Raw genomic sequence first — 26,234 nt, 5'->3', positions numbered from 1 at the left:
TGCTTACATCCTATTGGCCAGAACTTTTCTTCATGACCACATCTAACTGCAAGAAAGGCTATGAAAAGAAGATTTTGTCCCAGGAAGAAAAACAAAACAAAAGACAAAATGACAGCAACCCAAAAGCTCAATCACTGAGTAGGAAGGACGAATGATCACTAAAGAACACTGGAATCATACACATTTTTTGGTCTCTGAAAGTGAAACCTGCCTTAATTTCTCCAGGGCTTGCCAAGGACTACAAGTTGGGGTGAGAAGATCCTTAGGAAAAGGATCTGGCTTCAACCTTCCTCAGGTCTTTGGGTGATCTGAAAGCCAAATCTGCATACAAATGTACATTTAAGAGTATGAATGAGAGAACATTTTATCTAGCATTAAGCTCTCCTGCTTTCAAAGAATGTTTGTGTGTGTGTGGTGTTTAGTTGCTCAGTTATGTCCAACTCTTTGCAACCCCATGGACTATAGCCTGCCAGGCTTCTCTGTCCATGGAATTTTCTAGGCAAGAATACTGGAGTGGGTTACCATTTCCTACTGCAGGGTATCTTCCCAACACAGAGAACAAATCTGTGTCTCTGGAGTCTTCTGCATTGGCAGGCAGATCTTTACCTCTGCACCACCTGGGAAGCCCAGAATCTTTATGTTATTGTTGTGCGGTTGCTAAATTGTGTCAAATTCTTTATGACCCCGTGGACTGCAGCCTGCCAGGCTTCCCTGTCCTATCTCTTGGAGTTGATTCAGATTTATATCAATTAAATCACTGATGTCATTCAACTATCTCACCCTCTGTTGCTCCCTTCTCCTGCCCTCAATCTTTCTCAGAATCAGGGCCTTTTCCAATGTGTTGGCTCTTTGCATCACGTGGCCAAAGTATTGGAGAATATTTATGTTGTCATTGTTCAGTCACTCAGTTGTGTCGAATTCTTTGTGACCCCATGAAACGCAGCACTCCAGGCTTCCCTGTTCTTCACCATCTCCCAGAGCTTGCTCAAACTCATGTCCATTGAGTCGGTGATGGCATCCAACCTCTGTCATCCCCTTCGCCTCCAGCCTTCAATCTTACCCAACATCAGGGTCTTTTCTAATGAGTAGGCTCTTCATATTAGGTAGCCAAAGTTTATTGGAGCTTCAGCTTCAGCATCAGTCCTTCCAGTGAATATTCAGGACTGATTTCCTTTAGGATGGACTGGTTGGATCTCCTTGCAGTCCGAGGGACTCTCCAGAGTCCTCTCCAACACCGCAGTTCAAAAGCATCAGTTCTTCAGTGCTTAGCCTTCTTTATGGTCCAACTCTCACATCCATACCTAACTACTGGAAAAACCATAGCTTTGACTAGATGGACCTCTGTCAGCAAAGTAATATCTGTTTTTTAATATACTGTTTAAGTTTGTCATAGCTTTTCTTCCAAGGAGTAAGTGTCTTTTAATTTCATGGCTGTAGTCACCATCTGCAGTGATTTTGGAGCCCAAGAAAATAAAGTCTGTTACTGTTTCCATTGTTTCCCCATCTATTTGCCATGAAGTGATGGGACCAGATGCCATGATCTTAGTTTTCTGAATGTTGACTTTTAAGCCAGCTTTTTCAATCTTCTCTTTCATCTTCATCAAGAGGCTCTCTAGTTCCTCTTCGCTTTCTGACATAAGGGTGATGTCATCTGCATATCTGAGGTTATTGATATTTCTCCTGGCAATCTTGATTCCAGCTTGTGCTTCATCCAGCCCAGAATTTTGCATGATGTACTCTGCATATAGGTTAAACAAACAGGGTGACAATATACAGCCTTGACGTATTCCTTTCCCAATTTGGAAGCAGTCCGTTGTTCCATGTTCGGTTCTAACTGTTTCTTCTTGACCTGCATACAGGTTTCTCAGGAGGCAGACAAGGTGGTCTCATATTCCCATCTCTTTAAGAATTCCCCACAGTGTGTTGTGATCCATACAGTCAAAGGCTTTAGCGTAGTCAATAAAGCAGATGTTTGTCTGGAATTCTCTTGCTTTTTCTATGATCCAACAGATGTTCACAATTTGATCTCTTGTTTTTCTGCCTTTTCTAAATCCAGCTTGTACATCTGGAAGTTCTAGGTTCTTATACTGCTAAAGCCGAACTTGGAGAATTTTGAGCATTACTTTGCTAGCACATGAGATGAGCGCACTTGTGTGGTAGTTTGAACACTCTTTGACATTGCCCTTCTTTAGGACCGGAATGAAAACTGACCTTTTCCAATCCTGTGGCCACAGGTGAGTTTTTCAATTTTGCTGGCATATTGAGTGCAGCACTTCCACAGCATCATCTTTTAGGATTTGAAATAGGAGAATATTTATAATCACTCATAAATATAAAATAACCTGATACGTCTGACCACAATTTATAATGTTGAACTTAGATGGTAAGCATAGATAGTTCTTTAAGATTCCTAACTGTTTCTCAGCATCTTCTCAGCACACCAGAGTTATCAAAGTTCTATTCTGGATTTTCTCCTCATTTTAATACTTGCCTGCCTGATTTTTTTCAAATGTGTCATTTTGAGGAGTGAACTCATAATTCTCCTTCCAAAATTTATGTTCCTTTTGTCCCCCAACTGAATCAATAGCAAGAGCCCAAGCCAAGGACTCCACTCTCCCTCACAGCTCACATTCTGCTTCTTGCTCTCTGATTCACTTCCCTAAACTCCCTGCCCTCAGGCCAAGGAAGCATCTACCCTTGCTAGGTTACCGTGGTAGCCTCCCTGCCTCTAGGCATCCTGCAGACTTATCTTGCTTAAAATTCAACTCCATTCCTGTTCCACTTATCCTTAAATCAATTCTAAAACCTCTGTAGCATTAAGTTCAGACTCAACATGGCCTTTTAATTTCATTTAATTTCATGAAATTCAAAGACACTTGCTCCTTGGAAGGAAAGGTATGACAAACATAGACAGCGTAATAAAAAGTAGAGACATCAGTTTGCTGACAAAGGCCTGTATAGTCAAAGCTATGGTTTTTCCAGTAGTTATGTATGAATGTGAGAGCTGGACCATAAAGAAGGCTGAGCACTGAAGAATCGATGCTTTCGAATTGTGGTGCTGGAGAAGACCCTTGAGAGTCCCTTGGACTGCAAGGAGATCCAACCAGTCCATCCTAAAGGAAATCAGTCCTGAATATTCATTCGAGGGACTGATACTGGAGTTGAAGCTCCAATACTTTGGCCACCTGATGCAAAGAACTGACTCATTGGAAAAGACGCCAGTGCTGGGAAAGATTGAAGGCAGGAGGAGAAGGGGATGACAGAGGATGAGATGGTTGGATGGCATCACCGACTCAATGGACATGAGTTTGAACAAGCTCTGGAAGTTGGTGAAGGACAAGGAAGACTGGCGTGCTGCAGTTCACGGGGTCACAAAGAGTCAGACACAACCGAGCAACTGAACAGCAACAACACAGCCTGGAAGGCCTCCAGGATCTGGCTTCTTTTTGCTCCTAGCCATACAAGTTCTAGTCATTCCAAACTTTTTTACTGCTGATGACTTCATGCTGTCTCTCATCTCTAAGCTCATGTCCAGGAGAGTCTTCCAGAATTAGATTATTCTTAGGTTCACAAAGGAGATGTTTCTTCCCTCTAAGAAGTCTTCTCCAAACTCTGAGCTGGGGTTAGGCTCCTCCTATGTGTTTTGACATCACTATGCACCCTAACATTCACTGACAGCACTATATTCCAACTTTCTGTTTAACCGATTGTTCAACTAGTCTATAAACTCTATGTGGGCAGGGCTGTATCCTCAGCCCTTGATACAGAGTCTTGGGCATTTTTGGCTCAGGACATATTTATTGTCTTGAATTGGATAAAGGGAAGTTCCTCTCTTCCCTGTTAGCTGAAATGGTAAAGAATCTGCCTGCAATGCAGGAGACCTGTGTTGCAGCCCTGGGTCAGGAAGATCCCCTGGAGAAGGAAACAACAACCGCACTCCAGTATTCTTGCCTGGAGAATCCCACGGACAGAGGAGCCTGGTGGGCTACAGTCCATGGGGTCTGAAAGAGTGGGACACGACAACTAAGCGACTATCACACACACACACACACACACACACACACATACACATACACAAGCTCCTCTCGGGCCAGGTTGGAGATCCCAGTTGTACACATTGTGGAGAGTTCGGGGGTGGGGTGGGGTGGGGTTCTGTGACCCATGACTCAAGAGGTCTGCCTTCTTTAACCTTCTTCGTAACAGTCTCATGAAAATAATGAGTGCTATACTAATGGGGCCCCTCTCAACACCCAGCAGTGAGGCTGTAGCGGTTGGGGTGGGGAGCACTGGTAGCTAGACAAGAGTATTGTAGCAAATTCCCTCATGGCAAAGACCATATCCATTCTGTTTGCTACTGTAACCCTAATGCCTAATAGAGAGCCAGACACAAGGCATATGTTCATTAAATGTTTTTTCAATCAATGAATCAACTCTTTCTCTCTCACTTTTTTTTTTTTTTGGCGGGGGAGGGGGGCGGGGTCACATGGCTTGGATCTTAGTTCCCTGACCAAGAACTGAAACTGGTCCCACAGCAGTGGAAGTGCTGAGTCCTAACCACTGGATCACCAGCGTGCGTGTCAAGTTGCTCAGTCATTTCCGACTCTTTGTGACCCTATGGAACTGCAGCCAGCCAGGCTTATCTGTCCATGGGGATTCTCCAGGCAAGAATACTAGAGTGGGTTTCCCTGCCCTCCTCCAGGGGATTGTCCCGACCCAGGGATCAAACCCATGTTTCCTGTCTCCTGCAATGGCAGGCAAGTTCTTTACCACTAGTCCCACCCAGGAAGGCAAACCAGGGAATTCCCTGAATCCTCTCTCTAAAGTGGAGAGCAAACTCTAACTGGCACATGCCATCGTTTTTATAACTTACTTAAATTTTTAAAAAATATATTATAGTTTATTTACAATGTTGTGTGAGTTTTAGATGTGCCATAAGGTTTAATGAATTGAAAAACTGGAAGAGAAACTTCCAAAATCAAGGTTGGAGGATGTCTGGTGGAGGAATGTGACCGTGTGTTAGATGCAGGCATGGCACACTTTGACCTACCAAGTGTATCCTCTCAAAGTCTGGGTGCCTGGTGCACAACCTTTCAAGACACTCCAGAGGCTCCCCCATGGATCCTCACTGCAGGTTCCCTGAGACTTGAGGCCTCAGCATCCCTTCTTCCTGACTTTCTTCCTGATCCTCTCTTGGAGGTGTCAGGCCTGTCTTCTCATTCTGGCTGCTTGTTCTGGTCCTTTCTGGCTCCCTGCTGCCTTCTGGCCTAGGACCCAGTTTTTGAGAGGGCCTGAGACATTGATGGGTAATAGCTAGGAATCAAGATGGCCCTGCCCCACCTTTAACTGAGACATGAACTAGAAAACTAGACTGGCATTCACCCAGTTCTTGAGGCCAATCCAGGGGAAGCAGGGACCTGGAGACGAGTATGTCAGTGACCCTGCCTGTGAAAAAGCCTGAGGAAAGGAGAGAAAGAGAAACTTTATCCAGTGCCTTCCTGGGCTTCTCCTGCCTCATATTGTTTAACCTTCTCAACAATCTGGGGACAAAGTGCAGACATGCCCATTCATACAGATGAGGAGATTGAGGCTCAGAGATGTGAACTGTCTTGACTAGATCACACTGGAACTGGAACCCAGGACATGGTTAGGCAGAAACTGGCACTGCTGTGCACAAACTGCTTAACCCCTCTGACTTTGTTTGCTCATCTGTTAATTGGGGGTAATCATGCTCAACCCACAGGGTTGTTCAGGGGATTAAATAAAGTAATACCCTGATTAAATAATGTGGCTCACACTCAAACTTCTGTACTATAATTAATGTAGTTGTGGATCCCAGGTTCCACTGGCTTTGCACCGCACAGTTTCTGCTGGAAGCCTTTGGCTTTTTTTTTTTTTTAAACATCATTAGCCCTTGCCTTACTCCTGGGACTTCCTGAGGACAAGGCCCTTTCTTCAGTCAAGCTGACCTAAACAGAGCCAGCCCTCCTGCCCCTCCCAAGCCACAGCTGTGAGTTGGAAAGCTGGATGCTGAGGCCCCTAATAAAGAGCAGACCTCCCAATCTCCTCCATCCCTCCCCCTCCCCTCACATGGCTTTCAAATTAAAAGTAACTAAAAGCTAAGGTCTAACAGAAGGAGGGGAATAGGTGGCACAAAAACCTTTCCATATTGGGAAAGCCAAGCTCTCTCCCTAGGAAGAGGGGATCCAAGAATCCAGACCCAGAGGGGTCTAGTCCCACCATGTCTTTCTCAGCTCTGAGGAGCTTAGTCCTTCCCTGGGCTTGTCAGGGTGGGAAACAGAGCTCACAGTCTATGGTCCTCGGGTCACCAAGCAGGCTGAAGTGTTAGGAACCCTAGCCCTAGCAGAGGCGCGTCTGGTCTCCAGCCACGGGGAACAGCTTTGGACTTCTCTTTGGAGACAAATCTTTGAAGAGAAAGCCTCTAGGAACCCAGAAGAGACGCTGCACCCTTAGTCAGCCACCAGCCAGAAGACGAGGTGTGTAGGGGGTCCCGGAGAGAACTGTCGCCCCAAGTTACATGAGCCTGTCTGGACCCTCTTTCTCCTCTTTTAATAAGACTTGGGCCTCTGTATTCTGAGCTGCAGAGACTAGACCAAGCTTCCAAACCTCAGCTGGGGCAGACCCGAGGCAAGGGCGGGGACCCCACCATCCGCAAGCCTCCTCGGAGCCTTCCTCACTAAGGTCCCTTAGCCGGCCCAGGGAGGCGTCTCTTACAGGCTCAGACAAGAATTGAAAGAGGGTGGGAAAAGGGACAGTTAGCGCCTCCCCCCGCCCCCCAGCCACCAAATGGCCATTTATTTTCAATCCAGAAAGCTAGGGAAAAGAAAAAAAAAAAAAAAGCTAGGAGTTCCCCCTCACCACACACCCCCAACTTCATTTGAAAAAACCAACTGCGACTTGGTTTAAAGGTGATTTTCGCTACTATCGGCTTTGATAACTGCTGTAATCAGAGGTCTTCCAAAGCCCAAGTACCTTCTGAATTCTCCGAGGAAAGCAGAATTGGGGGGTGGAGCTGGAGCGCCGGGAAGGAGAAGAGAAACAGAAAGCCAACTCAGCGGGGAAACGCCCACGAAACTCAAAGGTGTGACCCGGGGCTGCAGCCGGCCGCGGTCGCCCGGGAGTGGGGTGGGCAAGCCGGGGAGGCAGAGCAGGGAGAGATATGGGTTTTGTTTTCAGGGATCATTTGGATTTGGTTTTAAAAACTTTGGGTGGGGGGCTCTTTTTGATGGCTGGCTCTGCTCCATCTCTTGCTTCCAATTTCCTTGTCGCTTGAGGGCCTAGATGCACAAGGCCACGCCAGAACACCGCGCTCCCCTATCTTCCCCACGTGGCTCATCTCTCGAGTTGGGCCTCCTTCCCAGAGGGTCGCAGCCGCGCCGACTGCGGGTTTGGGGAAAAAACCCTCATTCGTAATTCCATGATGATCTCTCAAGGGAAAAACACAAGAGGTGAAAATCAAAATCCGGGTTGAGGCTGGGACATTCGCTCAACTACTCAAGCCGGCGAGGGTCACTCCTCCGGGAGCTCAGGGTGGTGGGTCCCCCGCAACGCCCCGGGCAGAAGCAGACAGAGAAGAGACCTCTCAGTTCGCCTCGGCCAGGAGGCATTTCTTGCCCGCTGCGGCTCCTGGACCACCCAGGACCCCGGGCATCGGGGGAGCAATCTGAAAGGATCTTAGAACAACACTGGGAGAGGGAAACGGCTCGCCCCACCTCTCCGTGACGCCCCTGTTGATAGACGCGCGCAGTCAATCCGCGGAACCTCGGCGGAGGGCGGACGGCAAGATTCAAACCCGCCTATGAGCAGTGGGAGGGGCGGGTGGGCAGAACTCGTTTTAAGGAACTAACCGCCTCTTTCCGTGGGCCTCCAGCCCCGAGGTTGCTCCCTACTAGTGGGTTTATTTTGCTTTTGCTGGGGAGGCAGATGTTGACCTCCCTCTATCTGCTCTGCCCAGGCTCGGGGAAATCTCCCAACCATTTGCTTCCCTTGCGCCACCCCCCACCGGTGTTCCATCCCCGGAGTCAGCTCCCCAAGCCTTTAAACCTTCTGGAATGTCACACATGGAAACCTTTAGCAAATGTTTGTTAATGATCATAACAAAGGCATCATTCAAATTAGGCAGGTAATTACTACCAGAAGGACAACTGAGTGCTTACTTGCTCATCCGTTCTCTCTGTTTTAAACTCGCGAGGAGTTATGGCCCGAAGACACCCCCGCCCAGTCCGCTTTTCGGGTCCCTTTAAGCGTCTCTGAAAGGAACTGTGAAGTTACCATTTGTGGGCGGGGAGAGTAGAGGCCTGCGTCCTGGAGATCCCGGCTTGACCAGGCTGGCAATATCGTAGCAGCAAAGCAGGCCTTACCGGGTAGGCCCTGCGCCCTGCCTCGCCTCCTACCCTCTCGAGTCCTTGGTATAAAAATTTGTATCTCAGCTGGATTTTATTATTAGCATGAAAGCCAGCACCCGCTTTCCCCCTATTATTCCGCACTCCGATTTTGGGGGGTTCTTTAGTCCCCGTTCGTTATCTACAAACATTACGGTATCCTGTTAGCATTCCGAACAAGGGGCTGTTCATATATTTGCCTTCAATGATTTCCTGAAGGAACATGTGGAAGTAATAGTGAGCAGTGCAGTCACCCGAACTGAAGATGCACAGGAGGCGGTTGCGCAGAAGGACTGGGGGAATGAGGCCCCTAGCCCAGCCTCAGGCGTCTTCACGAACCTGACACCCCAGGAGCCGGTCGCAGTTCCATACAGCACCCCTTCGAGTACTTCTCTGTGAGCATCCCCTGCAGGCTGCTCCGTGTCCACTCTCTAAGTAAGGGAGAAGGTGATGGCTGTCCCACATTCCAGCCTAAACCAGGCCGCCCTGGCCACTGTCAAGTGTGTGTTGGGGGGTGGGGGTGGGGGTGGGGGGGAGAGTCGGGGGTGGTGGTAAAGGTTGAGCCCTCCACCCAACGAGAGAATTCGAAATTAGAAAAGGTTGTGAAGGCAAACGCGCTCCCCTCCCCCCGCCCTCGCTGGGAAGCCCCACTCTGCCCAGGTCTGGTTCCTGGAGCGTCAGCGCCCCCTTTCCTTCGCGAGCAGGATCGTCCTCTCCCGGCTTAGTCTCCTGCCTGGCGCCCCAGGGCTAGGGTTGGGGGCTCCCCTCTTATCCCTAGTGTACCCGTACGGCCCGACCCACGCGGCGGGAGAGGGTGCGGGGAGAGTCAAATTGTACCCTCTCCCTGAACGCGGAGGTGGCAGGCTGGTTGTAGAAGATTCCCCAGACGATCAAGCCTGAGCCTTTTTGTGTGCGTGATAGAAGCCAGGACAACCTCGCCCAGATAACCATGAAAACAAAGGCAAGACAAGATAAGTGCTTTAAGAGAGTAAAGGTCGTTCTGTCGGAGAAAGTTCCAAACCTACGGCAGACCCTCGACTCTGTACCCTACTTCAATTCTGTCTTTAGACAAAATCAAACCAAACCAAAGCAAACCCCCTCCCCGCCCAAGAAAAAAACCACCCATCATCTTCATATTAGACTCAACAGCTTGCCTAATCCCATTAAAGGATTAGCAACTATACGGCACTTTCCTTAAAAGACCCCAGGTTCAAAACAACGCAACGGCTCGGAGACCTCTCCCGACGGCCCGGATTCTAGGTGGGTTACGAGTTTCTACCGAAAGGACACTTCTTGACTCCAGATTTATATTCTCTCTGGGCATTAACTGCAATTTTACGTGATCCTTTTCTACCTTTCAAAGAAAATACAAAGCAACGTAGCAGTGTAGGAAATTGTCTCCCGAAATCAAGAGGCAAACTCATTTTGGAAATGATGGGCAGTTTGTATTTTCACGAACCTCTTTCCCGGCAGAGCATCAACACCTCCCCCTCCCCCCCACCCCATCTGGTCGGCTTCTCTCCGCCCCCCAGTTGTTGTCGCAGTCTGGGGGTTGGGGCTGGACCCCCTGATTGCGTAAGAGCGAAAAGCGAAGGCGCAATCTGGAGGCTGGAAGATTCAGAGCGCACGGAGTTCGAGGGAAACTCTTATTTTGAAGAGGCCAAGGGGAGGGGGGGGCTTCATTTCCTGACAGCTATTTACTTAGAGCAAATGATTAGTTTTAGAAGGATGGACTATAACATTGAATCAATTACAAAACGCGGTTTTTGAGCCCATTACAGTTGGAGCTAGAGGGAGAGAAACAGAGGAGGGGACTGCAGGAGAGGGCTGCAGGCCGTGGACACACTTTTTCCTCCTCATGTAGGATTTTCATTGCGAATTGACATTGGAGGAGAAGGTAAGGGAGGAGAAAAAGGATTTTTTGTTTCTAAAAGAAATCCCTAATCAGGCTCTTTGGGCTAGAAGTGAAGTAACTTCAAACTTTGGGCGATGAAAAAAAAATTGGAGTCGAATTCTAGTTGTATGTCCAGAGAGTAATTTATTTTGAATAAACTTCACTTGGAGGGAAGATAACCATAGAGTTCGAAAGTCTAGGGGTTTAAAAAAACACATTTTCCAGACCTATTTTTAAAAGCAGTATTTTTCTAACAACTCTATGGCCTTCCAAAGAAATTGTTGAGGCTTACATTTTTGAGGTTTCTTTTGGGGGTTGGGGGTGATATTCCTGTATACTGGGACGAGCACCAAGCAGTGTTGGGAGTGGGGGCAGAGGTGTTTGCCCTCTTCTTGGCATGGAGTCCTGGAAGGCTACAGGTTTTTAATGAGTATTTTCATTCCTCGCCCGCGGTTTGGCGGGACAGCACTGTAGCCGGCGGTGTGGAGCGCGACTGGTGGACCTAGGGAGGTGGGGAGAGACAAGCGCGGAGTGGGGAGCGGAAGGGGTTGAGGGGAGGGGAGGCGTGAAGGGCTCGGCTGGAGAGGGCCGGACCTGGGGTGCCCACCGGGTGCACATGGCGCCGACCCAGGACGCGTAATTACTGGACGGTGCTGCGCCCGGTAAGGGCCAGACTCAGTACAACCGTGGCGGCTATGAGACGAGCGGAGGGGGCGCCGATTTGGGCGAAGGTTTGGTGATCAGTGGTTTGTGGGAATCAGTGAACTGCGAGGGAGAGAGGGCGCCAGCCCCGCAGCGCGCTCGGGTTGCGCGCTGTAGCGCGGGGGCGACGGCGGCGCGGGCTGGCGGGCAGGCAGGCGGTCTATGGAGTAATGACAAACACATTTGGCCCCGAGTGAAGAAGTCGTCGTCGCCTCGCATTCCAGCAACTGGGATTTGAGGAATTTCGAACTGCGCTCCAAGGGGCCCTCATTGTGCGCGGTGGTCTCCACCCCCAGCAATCTGCGCAGCCCCTTACTTGGTGGAACCGTTTTTGCAAGCCCGGAGCTCTGCTGCTCCCAGTCCCGGCCGCAGGAAGGAAAGAAGGAAGGTCGCCAAAGAAAAAAAGTTGAGAACTTATTGTGGGGGAAGTTAGGGACAACTCGGAACGGAGAAACTTGGTTCCCAGGTAAGACAGATATATGGGAGGCGAACCGCCCTCACTACTTGCCTCGGGGCCCTTTCCGCAAGGGGGTGCGGGGCACTCGCCTCCTGCACTGGCCCAGCGCTGCTTCACCCTCTCCAGTGTCCCTGTATCTATTTCACTCCCTGTGCCAGCCTCTGTTCGCCCCGGAGGGGTCTCCTCGCGCCCCACCTTCTTCCATCGTCTATCCCCATGGAAATAGGCTTTTATACCTGAGATGAACTTCTCCAGACAGCGCCAAGGGAGCGGGCAGCTTCCCCTTGGCTCGGAAACGACTGGGATCAGCGGTTCAGTTCGGAATGGGTCTCTGTCAGCTCAGAGCGAGAGGGAGTGTGGCTCGACCGCTGCCTAAAGGGACCAGGAACCTCGGCCTCCTGGCCAGGTGTGAAGTAGCCTGGCCAAGCGTCTCAGCCTTGTCTCTCCCGCAGCCAGAGAGCCCTCCCCACACTTTGTTCCCCCAAGCTCTGCTAGGACCCCAGGACGTGCAGAAAGAGTGCTTAGAACTTGCCACTTACTCCATCTCCAAGGGTGAGAGACAAACGGAGGATGGAGAGGGAGCGCGAATGACCCTTATCAGGTCCGGACTGCCCCGCGCCCGGCCCGGCCGCCTAGAAAAGCCCCGGGCTGCGCTGTGTGGGAAATGGCTTTTTGGCTCCTCAACCGAATTGCTCAACGTTTTGGACCGACTCGCCTCCGCACTGTCGCTCTCGAACAGAACTAGGCAGCTTTTTAGAGCTGGGAGAGACATCCGGGGCAAACGGGGCGCGACAATCAGCTGCCCAGCTCACCAGACTAACACCCCAGAGACCGGCGAGCCTGGGGACCCCTGGAGGGGAGGAAGGGGCTCCCCGGACGTGCGCACCTCATTCGGTGACGCGCTGGCTCTGGTTCTAACATTCCCTCCCACCCCCAGCCCCACCTCCATCTGACCCAACCGGGCCCTGATGCTGCTGCTTTGCTCTTTTCCTTCTCTCTTTTTTCCTTTCCTTTTTCTTCTCTGTTGGTTTTCTCCTCTTCACAATCCTCTCGGGAAAAGGGGCCCTTACTCCACTCCCCAACAGGCTCACTGACACCCTTGTGAGTCCCTGCTGCGGGCTCTTGAACAGTCTTACTTTGGGTTTGACCAAGTGTAGCTGGACTCCAAAGCGACGGGTCGTGGCGGGTGGAAGACAGAAAGACGAGGTGGAAGAAGGCACCGGGAAGCTCCAGTCTTTAGACCGAGAGGGGCTCGAAGCGGAGTCCCGGGTGCCGGCCCCAGGTCCGCTTTCCTCCCAGGGCGCGGACTGGGGAGGGGTGTAGGGGGAGGGGCATCGGGGCCAGGCTTTCCAGCTGCAAACGCGTCTGGCGCCGAGGCGGGCCGGTTTTGTGCCTCCTGGGGACCGGCCGTGGGCGGCGCGCAGTGCCGAGACGCGTCCTGGGGACGTGGTGGCCGGCGCCTTCCTGCAGACCCCGGTGGGTGGGACTCCCTCTGGCCTCCAGGGAGCCGCGACTGTTACATGTTGTTGGTGGAGAAGTGGCAATTCTAGGAGGAAAGCTAAAAGCCTGCTTAGTGGCCGAAAGGTGCGGCTCTCAATCTCCCTGGCCTCTAGTCTAATAGGGTCGGCGCGCAGCATCAGCCGTCGGGGTACGAGGGGCGAGGGGAAAGGTCTTGCGATCTTCCTTTCTGCAGGATGCAGAGCTGGGGCAGATTGCTTTTCCCCACAGTGCTCTAGGGCTCTGCTGGTGCTTGTATTTTGCTGAAATGGATCAGTGGCATTTTCCTTTTGTTTTCAGCTGAACAGTGAACCAGGGATCCGTTGGAAATATAGATTGAAAGGGATAGAGGACCTCGGAATTCCCCACCTATTGCAGTCTACCCCTTCCCCGCGAAAGAGAAGCGAGAGGCGCAGGCGGAGCGTGTGTGCACAGGGCAACCCGGGCAAAGCGAGCGTCGGGCGAGGGAGACGCAGTGGGTGAGGCTGGGTTCTCTACAGCGGAGGGAGCGCAGCCTCAGCTCCAAGCAGACTTCTCCGCGCAGCTGGCCGCGGCCGTGGCGCTTTCAGGCCCATAGGAGGCGCTGGCGTGCGACTGTAACCCTAAACCCCTCGATCCTTCTCCCTCCACCCCGTCCGGCCCCCGTCTCAGGTCTCAGTCGAAAACAATGCAAACGCCGAGCGTCGAGTCTAGGGCGCAGCGGCCGCCGCAGCTCTAAGCTAGGAGTGCGGCGGATGAGGACGCTAAACCCGGGAGCGGGCGGTCGTTGTCCCCAGCCTCAAGGTGACTGAGCAGCCGAGGGCGTGGACCGCAGCCAGCTCGGGGTTTGTGGGGGCGTGGTGGGGCCGGACCGTGCCAGCGCAGATCCTCCCCTGCGAAGGTGGGCGAGGCGCGGTCCCCGCTGCGCTGTCGGGGACCCGGAGCCAGAGCGACCGGCGGGAGCGAGGAGTGAGCCGGGTAAGATTCGCGCGGTTGCCGCGCCCTCTAGCGGGTGTCCGGCGCGCCGTCCGGCTCCCCGCCAGCTTCGGGAGGTCGGCGCCGCGGCGGGGTCGGAGCGCAGCGCTGGGACCCAGGACTCGACTAACCTCGGTCACCTTACCCACTCCTGGAGCCTCAAAGTGACGCCTTGCAGGCACTTTGTCTGCCCTGGAGGCGCTGGGTGTGCGAGAGGGGCGGAGGTTCCTGGGTTTGGTGATAAGGGTGGGGGTGTCATAGTAGTGAAATGTGGGCGAAGCGGAGGATATAGGGTCCTGGGCACTCCTTTGGAGGGATGGGGCGACTTTTGTTTTCTGGCCCTTCGAAAGTCCTTCTGCCGCGCAGGCGGCCTGTTGCTGTTTGTTTTATGACCCCGCGTTATTATGCAACGGGAACAGTCGTTTCCAATCAGCCCGCAATTCCCAGGCTGCGTGGCCGTCGCGGCCCCCGCCACGGGGTTTACGAGGCGGTGACAGTGGCTTGCGAACAGACCCGACAGCTTGCGCCCGGCCGCGGCGTCGGGGACCCCACCCAGCGCGCGGCCCAGGTGGTCTGTCTCTCCTCAACGGGTGGAGACTGCGAGATGGGGAGAACATTGGCTAAACAAAACCCTGAACCACTCGAGCTACTCCCGAGTGGCTTTTCCTGCTGAACCTTCCAAACTTTTGCGACCTGGAATGGCAGCGCCATTTTCCTGGCTCCCGAAGCTCAGTCGCCCCGGACGACCCGCGGGCAAGGATGATGCTGACGGTGCTGGTGATGATGTCTGGCGAATTCTCTTGGGGCCTAGCGGAATGTTAAACCTTTTCACCGGCAATTGCCCTGCTTCTATTCTACGGGCTTTGAACAGAGGACACCACGAAACCTAAACGTGCAACCTAGTAAAGTAGGAGATTGGAAGATTTGAGATATGTTAACACAGGACTTATAGCAGCATCTACGTCCCCGCGAAACCCGAGGACTGCCTTCTCTTGGACCAATACTGCCACCTGCTGGTTTTATTTGAGAACTGCAACGATCCTTTGCTGGCATCGGCTTCGCGGAGATTTTAAGCAAGTCGTGGCATCTGCAAGACGCATTTTTCTGTCCAGTAGGACCAAGTTTTCGTTTTCTGTGAAGCTACAAGAATCACTGGACTGACAACCCTTGTTTTATGGACTTTTGGGGGTAGTCTTTCGCCATAGTTGTTAATCCTTTGTATTTACCTAATAAGCCCACCACATCGGGTTATCAGAGCAGACCTGCGAAGAAGATAGGCCAGTTTTTGCGTTTCCTTTTACAGTGAAGCCCTAATGTTGGGGATTTGGTGAGCCTCAAGTGTAGTACAAGCTGCTGCACCTAAGGTTGTCCCATTGGGTGTCACACCAGCTTGGTGACAATCAACAGGAAGTGACATTTTAGACTCCCCTGGTTAAATATCTGGTACAGGGGAGCAGAAAAGTTTATGAGCTCAGATTGTCCCATAAAATGTTCCCATGTAAAAATACTCCAGCTCCCACCCAGCACTGGAATGTCTAATGGAACTCAAGAAGATAAAAACAACAAAACAGGTTCTGGTGAGGTGCAGATCCCAGTAAACACTCCCTCGCTCAAGTTGCCACCAGGGTGAACCAGCATTTGGACTGCCTGGACTGAAGTCACAGGAGTGTTTGTCACAGGGAAGAAAAACAGCACATGTAATTTTCACAGTTAGAATTAACTAAGGAGAGCTGAAATTAACTGAACCTCGGAAATCTGAATCTTGAAGTCGTCAGTGGCTTTTGGGACTGTGAGAGAGTCTTCAGTGGCCTCTAATCATGCCAGGGTGGGGTGAAATTCAATATTCAGCGGCTCTGCAGCGGGCTGCATTGAGCAGTTGGTGATCTGGAAGCCAGCCCTCTGGGTTTGTGAGAAGAATGCCATGCTCTCTCTTCTGGAAATAGTGCCCTTGCGTTGCTTGCCGTCTGTTTACTCTCTAGCTTAGCATGTTGGTTTTGATTGTAGAGTCATAGTTAATGGCTCTTCACTTCTGTTTGCAGGGATGGGCATGGCAGTGTGTTAAAGAGAAAGAATAGTGGCTGCAAACAGATTTTTTTTCTCTGTTTACATGACTGTATATGTATATTGGTTCAGCTAGGAACAGTCTTGATAGCTACATCAGGCTTCCCTGTATCAGAGTTCAGACCCAGTTCTCCGCTAACATTGGTGGTTCAGGGCCAGTCAAGTGGCCTCTGGCTCCTGACTCTCAGTAAGTAGATGTTGAAGTAGCCACTCTGATGTCCCTCTTGGCTAAGACATCTTTGGAACCTACAGAAAAAGAGGCAGCATGAAAACCAACAGCTGCAGTTTCTGTAGCCCTTTTAATTAAACTGTGTGGAATTTAGTCTTTATAATAATGCATTAAGGCAAGCCAGCAAATGAGGTATTCTTAGTGCTGATTTACAGAGAGAGACTGAGGTTCAGAGAAGTTAGACTGGGTGTCAGATGTGGGGTCAGAGCCTAGTCCAATGCCATTTCTATCATATCAGCATCTATTGAGAGAAGAAACAAATGAGAATGAGGGGTAGAAGGTGAGGCCACAGTTACTTGCCTCAGAGTGAACACAGCAGAGACCTTTTTTTCTCCGATTGTTTCTCTAACCAGTGGCAATGAGCTGTGATTATAGAGGATTGTGACAGAAGTCCAACATACAGTTGGCATGAGAGAAATGATTATGATTAAATTTTTTTGGAGGAAATCCATCATTCCACCTTGCAAAGTGATTTATTCTTGCTGACTCATAGCATGCCATGTTTCTCTGAATCTGCAACCTCAATTATATTTGCACGTCTGACTTTTGGATGAGCGCTGGGATAGGGGTTATTGATTCTGGAGGAGCATTTATTCCCAGAGTAGAAAAGCAGTGGAAATAGCAATACCACTCCTAGAGATTCTCATTCCAGGGCCAAGAGGCAGGGAAAGCTCCGTTCTTTCCAGTTGTTTTCCATCACCTCCCTGTAGGGCTCACAGTCTGCAGTTATTCACGAGTAAATTGTCTGAGTCACAGATGAGTAATGACATGAAACTTCACAACTACGCCTGGGTTTCTAGCCGGGGAACCACTCTTATCAGAGATGGGAGTTTGAAATGGTGAGCAAACACATGTTGATTTTCAGTATTTGCACCATTATCGCTTGCTCGGAGGTCCTGTTTTCATTGCCCACTTGGTATGTCAGTAAGTAATCCTCTCTGGCATTGGGTCCCCCATATCTGGATGCACAGAAGGAAGTCTGGTGGGGCCTGGCCAGGGCAAAATGCCCTTCAGAGCTTGCCCTGTAAAAGCAGCGAGCCCCTCTGTCAAGCTTGGGAATGCTTTAAAAGTGCATCATTGGCAAGCCTCACTAGAGAAATGCAGCATATAAATGTGATAAAACCCAAGCTGGCTGTGGAGGGCTCCTTTGAAGTTCGTTAAGTGGATTATCAGTGGGAGGCTGATATTTATATGTACAAACACACAGGCCATGTGGTAAATCAGGTTGGCCAGCCTGGCTCTGGGGACCCTGTGCCCGTCATTGCAGCAGTGAGGAAACCCTGAACCTCCAGCACATGCCAGGATCCTTGGAGACTGTCATCCAGCCAGCATTGTGCAGATTGCTCTCGGGTTCAGAGCGCCTTGTGCTTCTCTCGCTGTGGCAGTGAGCAGAGGAGGAAAGCAGGGCCCCAATTTGCATGAGGAAATAGTTGAGGGTGGGGGAAGCCCACAAGGCTGAAATACTGACCTTTCCTTGAGAGAGACCATATGGTGGCTTGGAGAGAGCGTGGTTTTTGCATTACACAGACTTGGTATTAGAATCCTGGCTTTACTACCAGCTGTGTGATATTGGGTCATTTGCTAAGCCTCTCTGAGCCTCAAGTGGCACTTTAAAACATCAGATATTTCAAAGGGTTATTGTTAACAAGCATGGCATACACATGACCACTTTGAGCAAATATTGGTTTCTTGTTCTGCTTTGGAGAAATCAGAATTATCATCATTTTTTTCCTGTCTAACTTCTCCCTCCCCATTATCAGCATTCCATCTTTCCCCTTTCTTCCTCCTCCATTTAACTGGTAGACTTGAATGAGGCAGAAATCTGATGTCTGTAGGTAGGCCAGTTCCCAGATTCAAGCGAAAATAAATGATCAGGCTCTACCCAAAACTACTAGGCTGTTATCTACTGGATCCTCTGCAACCGAAAAAAAAAAAAAGGAGGAGGAAACAAGGGCTAAACACAGGCATACATTGACTGTATTCTTCTGTTTTTTAGACAGTTTACTCAGGAATCACACACACACATCTTAGTTTCCAAAGTCGGTTATGGAACAAATTAAGTGCCATGAACTCGCTCCATTGCGTGAATTGGGGTTTTGAGCAACTCAGGGACCCAGGGTATCCCAAGCCCAGGCCTGGGTGATCTTTTTAAGGATCATCTTGTAGCTTGTGCCACTGCCCATGACTCTCAGTGGAGCTTCTTTATTTGAAACTTGGGTGCTCAATGGCCCCAACCCCTGCAGGCTCCTTCGGGTGGACCTCAGGAAGATCATTTTCTCAGTTACTTCGTGTGGGAAGTGAAGGGGGAGATGATAAAATGTGTGAGGTGTACGTGGAAAGAAAAGGATAAAGGGACCTTCTCAGAAGGTGGACCAGAATAGACTTCCATGGTTTTACTTCAGGACAGCATGGGTCCCTCTTCATTTTTCCCTCCCTTACTTTTCCTTATCCTCTCTTTCTTGCCCACTGCTTTTCCCTGTTTGTGTCTTAGGGACATTTGGTTTCAATCTCTCTCTCCACTGCTCTTCTGTTCCCCAGAATTTGCTGCAGGAGATCAGAGTGGAGAACTTGCTTTCTGAAGGTACAAGGACCTGTGTGATGAATCGTCCAAATTTTATCCTGTGCTTTACTGTATCCCTGAAACAGGAATTTAGCCACACTTTTCTCTCTCATTTCCTCTCACTTCTTCACTTCCTTTACTGCTTCACCTTCCATGCCTGTGTCCTAGGCTTTCTGTGCCTCGTTTAGCCTGACTCTAAGTGTAGCAGGTCCTGGGAGAGCTTGGACTGGGGCCCCAGGCCTGAGCCTACAGATTGGCGTATGATATCCTCTAAGTGACACTGGGTGAGTGCAGCTTCTGGTACCCTCTGTACAGAATGGCTCTTAAGTATTAAGACATTCGTTGGCAGTCCAAGCATCTTTTCCAAAGGTTGCTGAGGATGCGACCGCGTACTTTCTGTTAGCAAAGCACAAAGCAAATGACAACCCATTTTGAGTGAAAACAGCTCAAGTTTAGAAGTTGAGTAAATACACATGTTTATTTGTTTTTCGCAATCAATTTAAATGGTTTAAGAGGAACCGTTCTTCTGTACTTTTGGACATATTCCAAGACAATAAAGCGAGACGTTTTGGAATTTGAAAGCTGCAGGCAATCAAAAAGGGTTTCGACTTCAGCTGGCTCCTGTCATGGTCTTGGGCCCACACAAGGCTATCTAACTCCTGCTTCTTAGGCATTTTACTGTTTTAACTGTGAATCTTACTTTAACCAGGATGTTGTTGACTGAAATGATGTCGTTAACATTTTCCATAGCACAAAGCACAAAGAGAACTAGGCTCATGACTAGTTGTTTTATTAACTAACATTGTTTCTGTTTGACTTTTTCAGTTTTCCAGAACTATGGGGACTTCCCATTGGGCACTCCTGGTCTTAGGCTGTCTCTTCACAGGTATGGATCTCAAGCCTCTCTGAGTTTGTTGTCGTAGGGGCAATCCCCACCCCCCCCCCCCCCCCCCCCACTAAGTTCTGTGCTCTGGGGGTGTATTGCCTATATTCCTGCAAACAGTCCAAAAGAGTAAAGAGAAACAAGATGTTATCTAGAAGGACTACACACATTCAGTTCCCCTTGCTGTGTTGCGCTAATGCCAAAAAGAATGTTCTCTGGTGGCAATTTCAGTCTGTGTCATCATGGCATTGACACGCTGTTAGGAATAATAGTTTAAATTTGCCTGCCACCCTCTTCCGTTTCCTGGGTCATGGGTTTCCAGGAGAGGTGGGTCAGAGAAATAAATTCAAGAATGCTCAAAGGAAACAAAGAGAGGAAATTTTCATCCAGGAAATCATACCTGTCTTAAGTTACACCTGCCTTAAATGGAAGATGCTTTAATTGCTGCAAAATCTTTGAGTCACCTTTGGCCTTGAAACTGAATTACTCACTATCTCACGCTTGGGGAAGCTTACTAACTTTTCCACCAGGAGGATGCCAGCGGGGCCATGATGTGTTGAAATATTTATTGGACTTTCTTAGTTTTCATCCAGATAATCATGAATTGCAGATGTTCACCATGACACCAGTGTTTTTCTAGTCTGAGGAGTTAACTTAAGCCTATTAGTCTCTTTAGGTCTCACCTGGATGGATATGGCAACATTGAGCATGATCAGTGATTTAGGAGTTCTGAAGTCCGCTCTGTATTCCTCACCTGCAGGACAATAGGGACTCAGGTGCACTTTCCACATCCCTCTTAACAAGCTGACCAACAAGTCAGAGTGGACACATACTTAAGTTAGGTGAATTCCCGCACCAGGCTTAGAAGGGGATTAGCGATCTTGAGTGCATAATTTAGCCATAATATCTCTTCTACCAGTTTTATAGACAGGGGAAGCTAAACTGACATTTTAGGTTCTAAGATGAACTCAAGAGTTTTCACTCTTGGGCTTGACTTATTCTTTTTGAATTGAAATCCACATCCTCCTACTTTGGTTTCTGGAAGTCATTAGAGAGGAGGCATGCCAGAGTATTGTGAGAAATGGAAGATGCATGCTTCTTGAGCACAAAGCTGCCTTGTGCTTTGTTCAGCCCGTTCCTCTGTCCATAGGGAAGGCAGACAGTAAAGAGCCCATATGAGCTTGAGCTTATGCCATCTTGTGGTATTTCGTGGTCCCACATAAGAGTCTAAGATACGGAACTGGAGTGAGAAGTCCTCTGTCCATTGGAGTGTTTGGAGGGGTGAGCCCAGCAGGGCTGGACAGGGCTATTGAGGCTTTTGGAGCGTTTGCTGCTCTCAGCAGATGCGGTGCTGTTCATAATGGGGGGCCTTTCATGGGTATCCAGGCTAACGAATTTTTGCGTAGAAATGGTCATTGTTCACAGAAGCTGCTCTGGGTGAGACCGTCCTTTCGGGCTGCATCCTGTTCAGAGCGTGTTTCCTTTTACAGGGCCGAGCCTAATCCTCTGCCAGCTTTCATTACCCTCCATCCTGCCCAATGAGAATGAGAGGGTTGTGCAGCTGAATTCATCCTTTTCTCTGAGATGCCTTGGGGAGAGTGAAGTGAGCTGGCAGTACCCCATGTCTGAAGAAGAGTACCCCGACGTGGAAATCAGAAACGAGGAGAACAACAGTGGCCTTTTTGTGACAGTACTGGAAGTGGTCAGCGCCTCGGCGGCCCACACTGGGCTGTACACTTGCTATTACAACCACACGCAGATGGACGAGAACGAGATCGAGGGCAGACACATTTACATCTACGTGCCAGGTGAGTTGCCTGGGTCCCCCCGGACCAGGCTTGTCCTGTCTTGCCTGTTAATTGTATGAAAGTTTTTAGAAGTATAAAAATAATAAATATTTATCAGAGAAAATTTGAAAACTACAAACACACAAGCTTAAATCAAGATCATTTGTCCTGTGATCATCCAGAAATATTCATTGTTAACATTTTAGAACTGTATTAAGTTTTGAAAACCATTTCATTGTGGCATCTTTTATTGGCATTGTGAGGAAAATCTGAAATGGACTCATTTCTATTCATTTTTATCTCTTATTTGCATGTACTGGGTATCAGGCACTGCTAAGTGTTGGGGACACAAAAACTAGTTAGATAGGCCTTATCTTGGAGTGGCTTAGAGTTCATTATAATGGCTTCCAAATAACCATGATATTTTTCAAATTAAAGAAAACATATACAGGCACGCCTCGGAGAGACTGTGGGTTTCGTTCTCGACTCCCAACATAAAGTGAATATTGCAATAAATTGAGTCATACAAATTTTTATTTTTATTTTTGGTTTTCTAGTGCATTGGATGTTTACACTTCTGTAGCCTTTTTTTTTTTTTTTGGCCATGTCATGTGGCATGCAGGATCTTAGTTCCCTGACCAAGGGATCAAACCTGTGCCTCCTGGATTGGGAACATAGAGACTTAACCACTGGGCCACCAGAGAAGTCCCACATTGTAGCCTGTTAAGTGTGCAATAGCATTATGTCTTAAAAAGCAATGTACATACCTTAATTTTAAAATATTTTATTGCTGAAAATACTAACCGTCATCTGAGCCTTCAGTGAGTTGTAATCTTTTTACAGTAGTAGCATCAGAGACAGGGAAGGCAATGGCACCCCACTCCAGTACTCTTGCCTGGAAAATCCCATGGATGGAGGAGCCTGGTAGGCTGCAGTCCATGGGGTCGCTACGAGTCGGACACGACTGAGCGACTTCCCTTTCACTTTTCACTTTCCTGCATGGGAGAAGGAAATGGCAACCCACTCCAGTGTTCTTGCCTGGAGAATCCCAGGGATGGGGGAGCCTGGTGGGCTTCCGTCTATGGGGTCACACAGAGTCGAACACGACTGAAGCGACTTAGCAGCAGCAGCAGCATCAGAGATCACCAATCACAGATCACTGTAACAAATGTAATGATAATGAAAACATTTGCAGTATTACAAGATTTACCCATATTTGACACAGAGTGAGCAAATGCTGTTGGGAAAATGGCACCTATAGATTTTCTTGATGCAGCATTCACAAACTTTGAATTTGTGAAAAATCCAGTATCCGTGAAGCACAATATAGCAAAGTGTAGTAAACCAAGGTGTGCCTGTATTTAACCTTGATGAGTTGGAATGGATTTTTTTTCTTTCTAATAAAAATTTTGGTCAGTGTTGTGTTTTGTCCTCCAAGAAGCAAATACCAGCATAGGAGTAAGGTGGAGTTAAATATGCAAGGGATATATTAAAGGAGAGGCTTATGAGAGAAGGGCTTCCCTGGTGGCTCAAATGGTAAAGCATGGGAGACCTGGGTTCGATCCCTGAGTTGGGAAGATCCCCTGGAGAAGGAAATGGCAACCCACTCCAGTACTCTGGCCTGGAAAATTCCATGGATGGAGGAGCCTGGAAGGCTACTGTCCATGAGGTTGCAAAGAGTTGGACACGACTGAGCAACTTCACTGGTTCACTGGTTATGAGAGAAAATGAGGAGGGATCCGGCAGAGGCTGGGAGAGTTCTCTGCCTGCGGTGCAAGCGTGACCCTGAGTGAAGGAGAGAAGGAAGGAAGGTGGGGTAGATGAGTCCTAGACCTCTGTGTAAAGAAGGTCTGGGAGTCCTTCAGTCTAGGGAGACCCGGTTCCACACAGTCTTTGTCTGGAAACATCTCTGGAGGGCACGGCTTAAGGTTGGGATGGATTTCAGAGTCAGGCAGAATGTGTGGTGCTTTCTGGCAGCAGCCACCCTAATCAACTAGACTTAGCCATGAGCTTGAGATGCAAGCTCATGCATCTCATTTGCTTTACCACCCACCTAGCATTCTCTGGGCATTCCTTTGTAATGATCTATGTTTATCTCTGTACCTGTGTCTGTATCTGTGAAAAGTGAAAGTCGCTCAGTTGTGTCCGACTCTTTGCGACCCCATGGACTGTAGCCTGTCAGCCTCCTCTGTCCATGGAATTCTCCAGGCAAGAATACTGGAGTGGGTTGCCATTCCCTTCTCCACAGGATCTTCCCAACCCAGGGACAGAACCTGGATCTTGCATTGCATAAGTAGTACTTGATGGTAGGGAAGACTTGAACTTTAAAGGAAACTCTGGCTGATGTGTTACAGATCAAACTGTATATTTTAACCTGAAGTTATTTTGTGGCTTTGTTTCTTGGAATCTTTGCTAATAGAGTTCAGGAATTTGGAACTCTAAAAACAAATTCAAGTCATGGCAATTTTAGTATACAGATAGTTGAATCAAAGGGGAATACAATTAGAATTTTGGTCTTGTCTTATTTAATCGCTAAGTTGTATCTCTTTTGCGGCCCTATGGACAGTAGCCCACCAGGCTCTGTCCATGGGATTTTCCAGGAAAGAATACTGGAGTGCGTTGCCATTTCCTTCTCCAGGGGAATCTTCCCGACCCAGGGATCGAACCCACATCTCCTGCATTGGCAGGCAGATTCTTTACTGCTGAGTCACATGGGAAGCCCCCAAACTAGAGTACTTGGCTTCAATAAACAAGCATGCAAACCATTTATAGCTTTTGCCATCTGTGTTGTTTTAGCGGACATTGAGTAAGGGAGTTTCAGAAGTATATCTTCCTACCTTTCTGCTTTTTCAAGTTTTGAAAATTGGCTCCTTGGGACTTTCCTGGAGGTCTCTTGGTTAATACTGGGAGCTTCGACTTCTGGGAGCCTGGGTTTGATCCTTGGTCAGGGAACTAAATCCCTTACCTGCGTGGAACAGCCAAAAAAAAAAAGTTTAAAATTGGCACCTTTCCCTGTCTTCTGTAACTATGGATCTAAACCCTCTTCACTTCTATTCTGCCATTCTCATCTGTATCAACTTTCTTTCCTAACAAGTGAAAAAAAATTGTTTCAAAAGGGATAGATATTTAGTATGTCACCCATTGTCATTCTCACATAAATGCTCCCCTGCTTTAAAGACAGTGGTAGGAAGGTGGGTTTGTTAAACTGAGTCTTGATCTGCCTAAGATTGTCCAGAGATTTTTCCTATTTCTCCCTTGCCCCAGCACAAACATCATCTGGCCAGGCTCTGCATTGCTAGAGATTTTGTTTGCAATTGTCTAGAGTTGTGTATCCTTTGTGAAACTGATGCTGGAAACTCTCAGTACTTATTACCAAGTAGTTTAAATAGCCGGTTTTCTTTTGAAAAGAAAATTCTCAGGCTATTATACATTTGTGGAATTATACATTTTATTTATTATTTGAGAGGTTATTTTTTTAGTAGATTTCTGTACTACTGTTCAAGTAATACAGCTATAGGTCATAGGCATTGTAAAAAGCATTTCATAATTCAAAAATTATGAGTATTTTCTCATGTTTTGAGCAGACTTGATTTTTTTTCAGACTTGATTATTTTAATATCCATTTTGTTTTGTGTTTTGTAGTTTAAATTTTGACCTCCATTTCTGACAATATTTATATTTGTTTTCAGTATTTTTTAAGAAGGCACGGGCAATTTGGTATTGTTCATACTTTAAAAAATCACCTTCTAGCTGTTAGGATGACAAATGTCAGTGGGGTGACACTTCTGGATTTATGAGTAAAGGTAAAATTCATACCTAATATGACTAATGCCAAAGAAGTTGTTTTTCTGCATATATATGTGAAGGTGAAATTAATCCTTAATGTGTTTTTCATTTTTTTCCCCAAATGTCAGATCCAGATGTAGCCTTCGTACCTCTAGGAATGACAGATTCCTTGGTCATCGTGGAGGACGAAGATTCGGTCATCATCCCATGCCGCACGACTGATCCTGAGACTCCAGTGACCTTACTTAGCAGTGAGGGGGTAGTGCCTGCCTCCTATGACAGCAGACAAGGCTTTAAAGGAACCTTCAGTGTCGGGCTCTATATCTGTGAGGCCACGGTCAGAGGGAAGAAGTTCCAGACCATTCCATTCAATGTTTATGCTTACACAGGTACTTGTGCTCTGTCTTACCCTCTCTAAATAAGAGGTACAGGCAAAGTCATCTAATACATGTAGAGTTTTCTTTTAAAATCCTAGTCCCTAGTGATGGAACCCCCAAATTCTGATATGGGGACTTGGCATTAACCTCCTAAAGGTAGATTAACCCCTCTTTGAACCTACAATGTTAAGCTGATCTCTGTGGCTGTAATAATATGAAGCTTGGCATTACTAAAGGCAAAATCTTTCCTATCCATGTACGATCTCGTGTTTCATCTTCATCTTCGAGTTTCAACTTCAGTATACTGTAAGGAATTTTTTTTTCTTGCATAAGCCTCTTACTGTTTTAGTCACATTCCTGACTACAAAGGCCGTAACTACAAACACACACCTGTGGGGGTTGGACTTCTCGGTTAATTTTAATAACTTCAGAAAAGTGATTTTGAGAAAAGCTGTTAGCTGCCGACTTCATCCCTTTGATGTGAGTGGTTAATGCAAATGGGAATGTATAAACCACGCTTGGGCCAACACATTTATAGAGCACTTACATGCAGTATGGTGTTAGCGAGAGTATACCGTTTAACTCTTGTGAAGGGCTTATTTTATGCCAGACTCCATGCTAGGTTGAGAAATGCTGAGAATAACTGGG

The 26,234-nt window shown here is 48.3% G+C and overlaps 2 protein-coding genes across 4 annotated transcripts in view; both read left to right on the top strand.

Moving 5' to 3' along the window:
* The first annotated feature begins 10,101 nt into the window (after positions 1–10,101).
* The window catches only part of PDGFRA (platelet derived growth factor receptor alpha), a 47,546-nt gene continuing 31,413 nt past the window's right edge, over positions 10,102–26,234 (top strand). The window contains exons 1-4 of one of the 3 annotated variants that reach the window (XM_006058308.4): positions 10,102–10,296; positions 19,579–19,639; positions 21,127–21,444; positions 25,338–25,598. In XM_006058308.4, coding sequence (XP_006058370.1) covers positions 19,591–19,639; positions 21,127–21,444; positions 25,338–25,598 — 628 coding nt within the window. In that variant the 5' untranslated portion in view covers positions 10,102–10,296; positions 19,579–19,590. Of the gene's footprint in view, positions 10,297–10,880; positions 11,462–13,701; positions 13,907–19,578; positions 19,640–21,126; positions 21,445–25,337; positions 25,599–26,234 lie in introns of those variants that run through there. The other 2 variants (XM_006058310.4, XM_006058309.4) reach the window with 2 other exon arrangements.
* LOC123466005 lies at positions 11,512–13,549 on the top strand. The gene is made up of 2 exons (XM_045166333.1): positions 11,512–13,036; positions 13,250–13,549. The coding sequence occupies exon 1, from the start codon at positions 11,776–11,778 to the stop codon at positions 12,403–12,405; it is 630 nt and encodes a 209-aa protein (XP_045022268.1). The 5' UTR covers positions 11,512–11,775; the 3' UTR covers positions 12,406–13,036; positions 13,250–13,549.

Source organism: Bubalus bubalis, chromosome 7 (genome assembly GCF_019923935.1).
Source record: "Bubalus bubalis isolate 160015118507 breed Murrah chromosome 7, NDDB_SH_1, whole genome shotgun sequence".
Classification (NCBI taxonomy): domain Eukaryota; kingdom Metazoa; phylum Chordata; class Mammalia; order Artiodactyla; family Bovidae; genus Bubalus; species Bubalus bubalis.
This window is presented reverse-complemented; position numbering and strand designations above follow the sequence as displayed.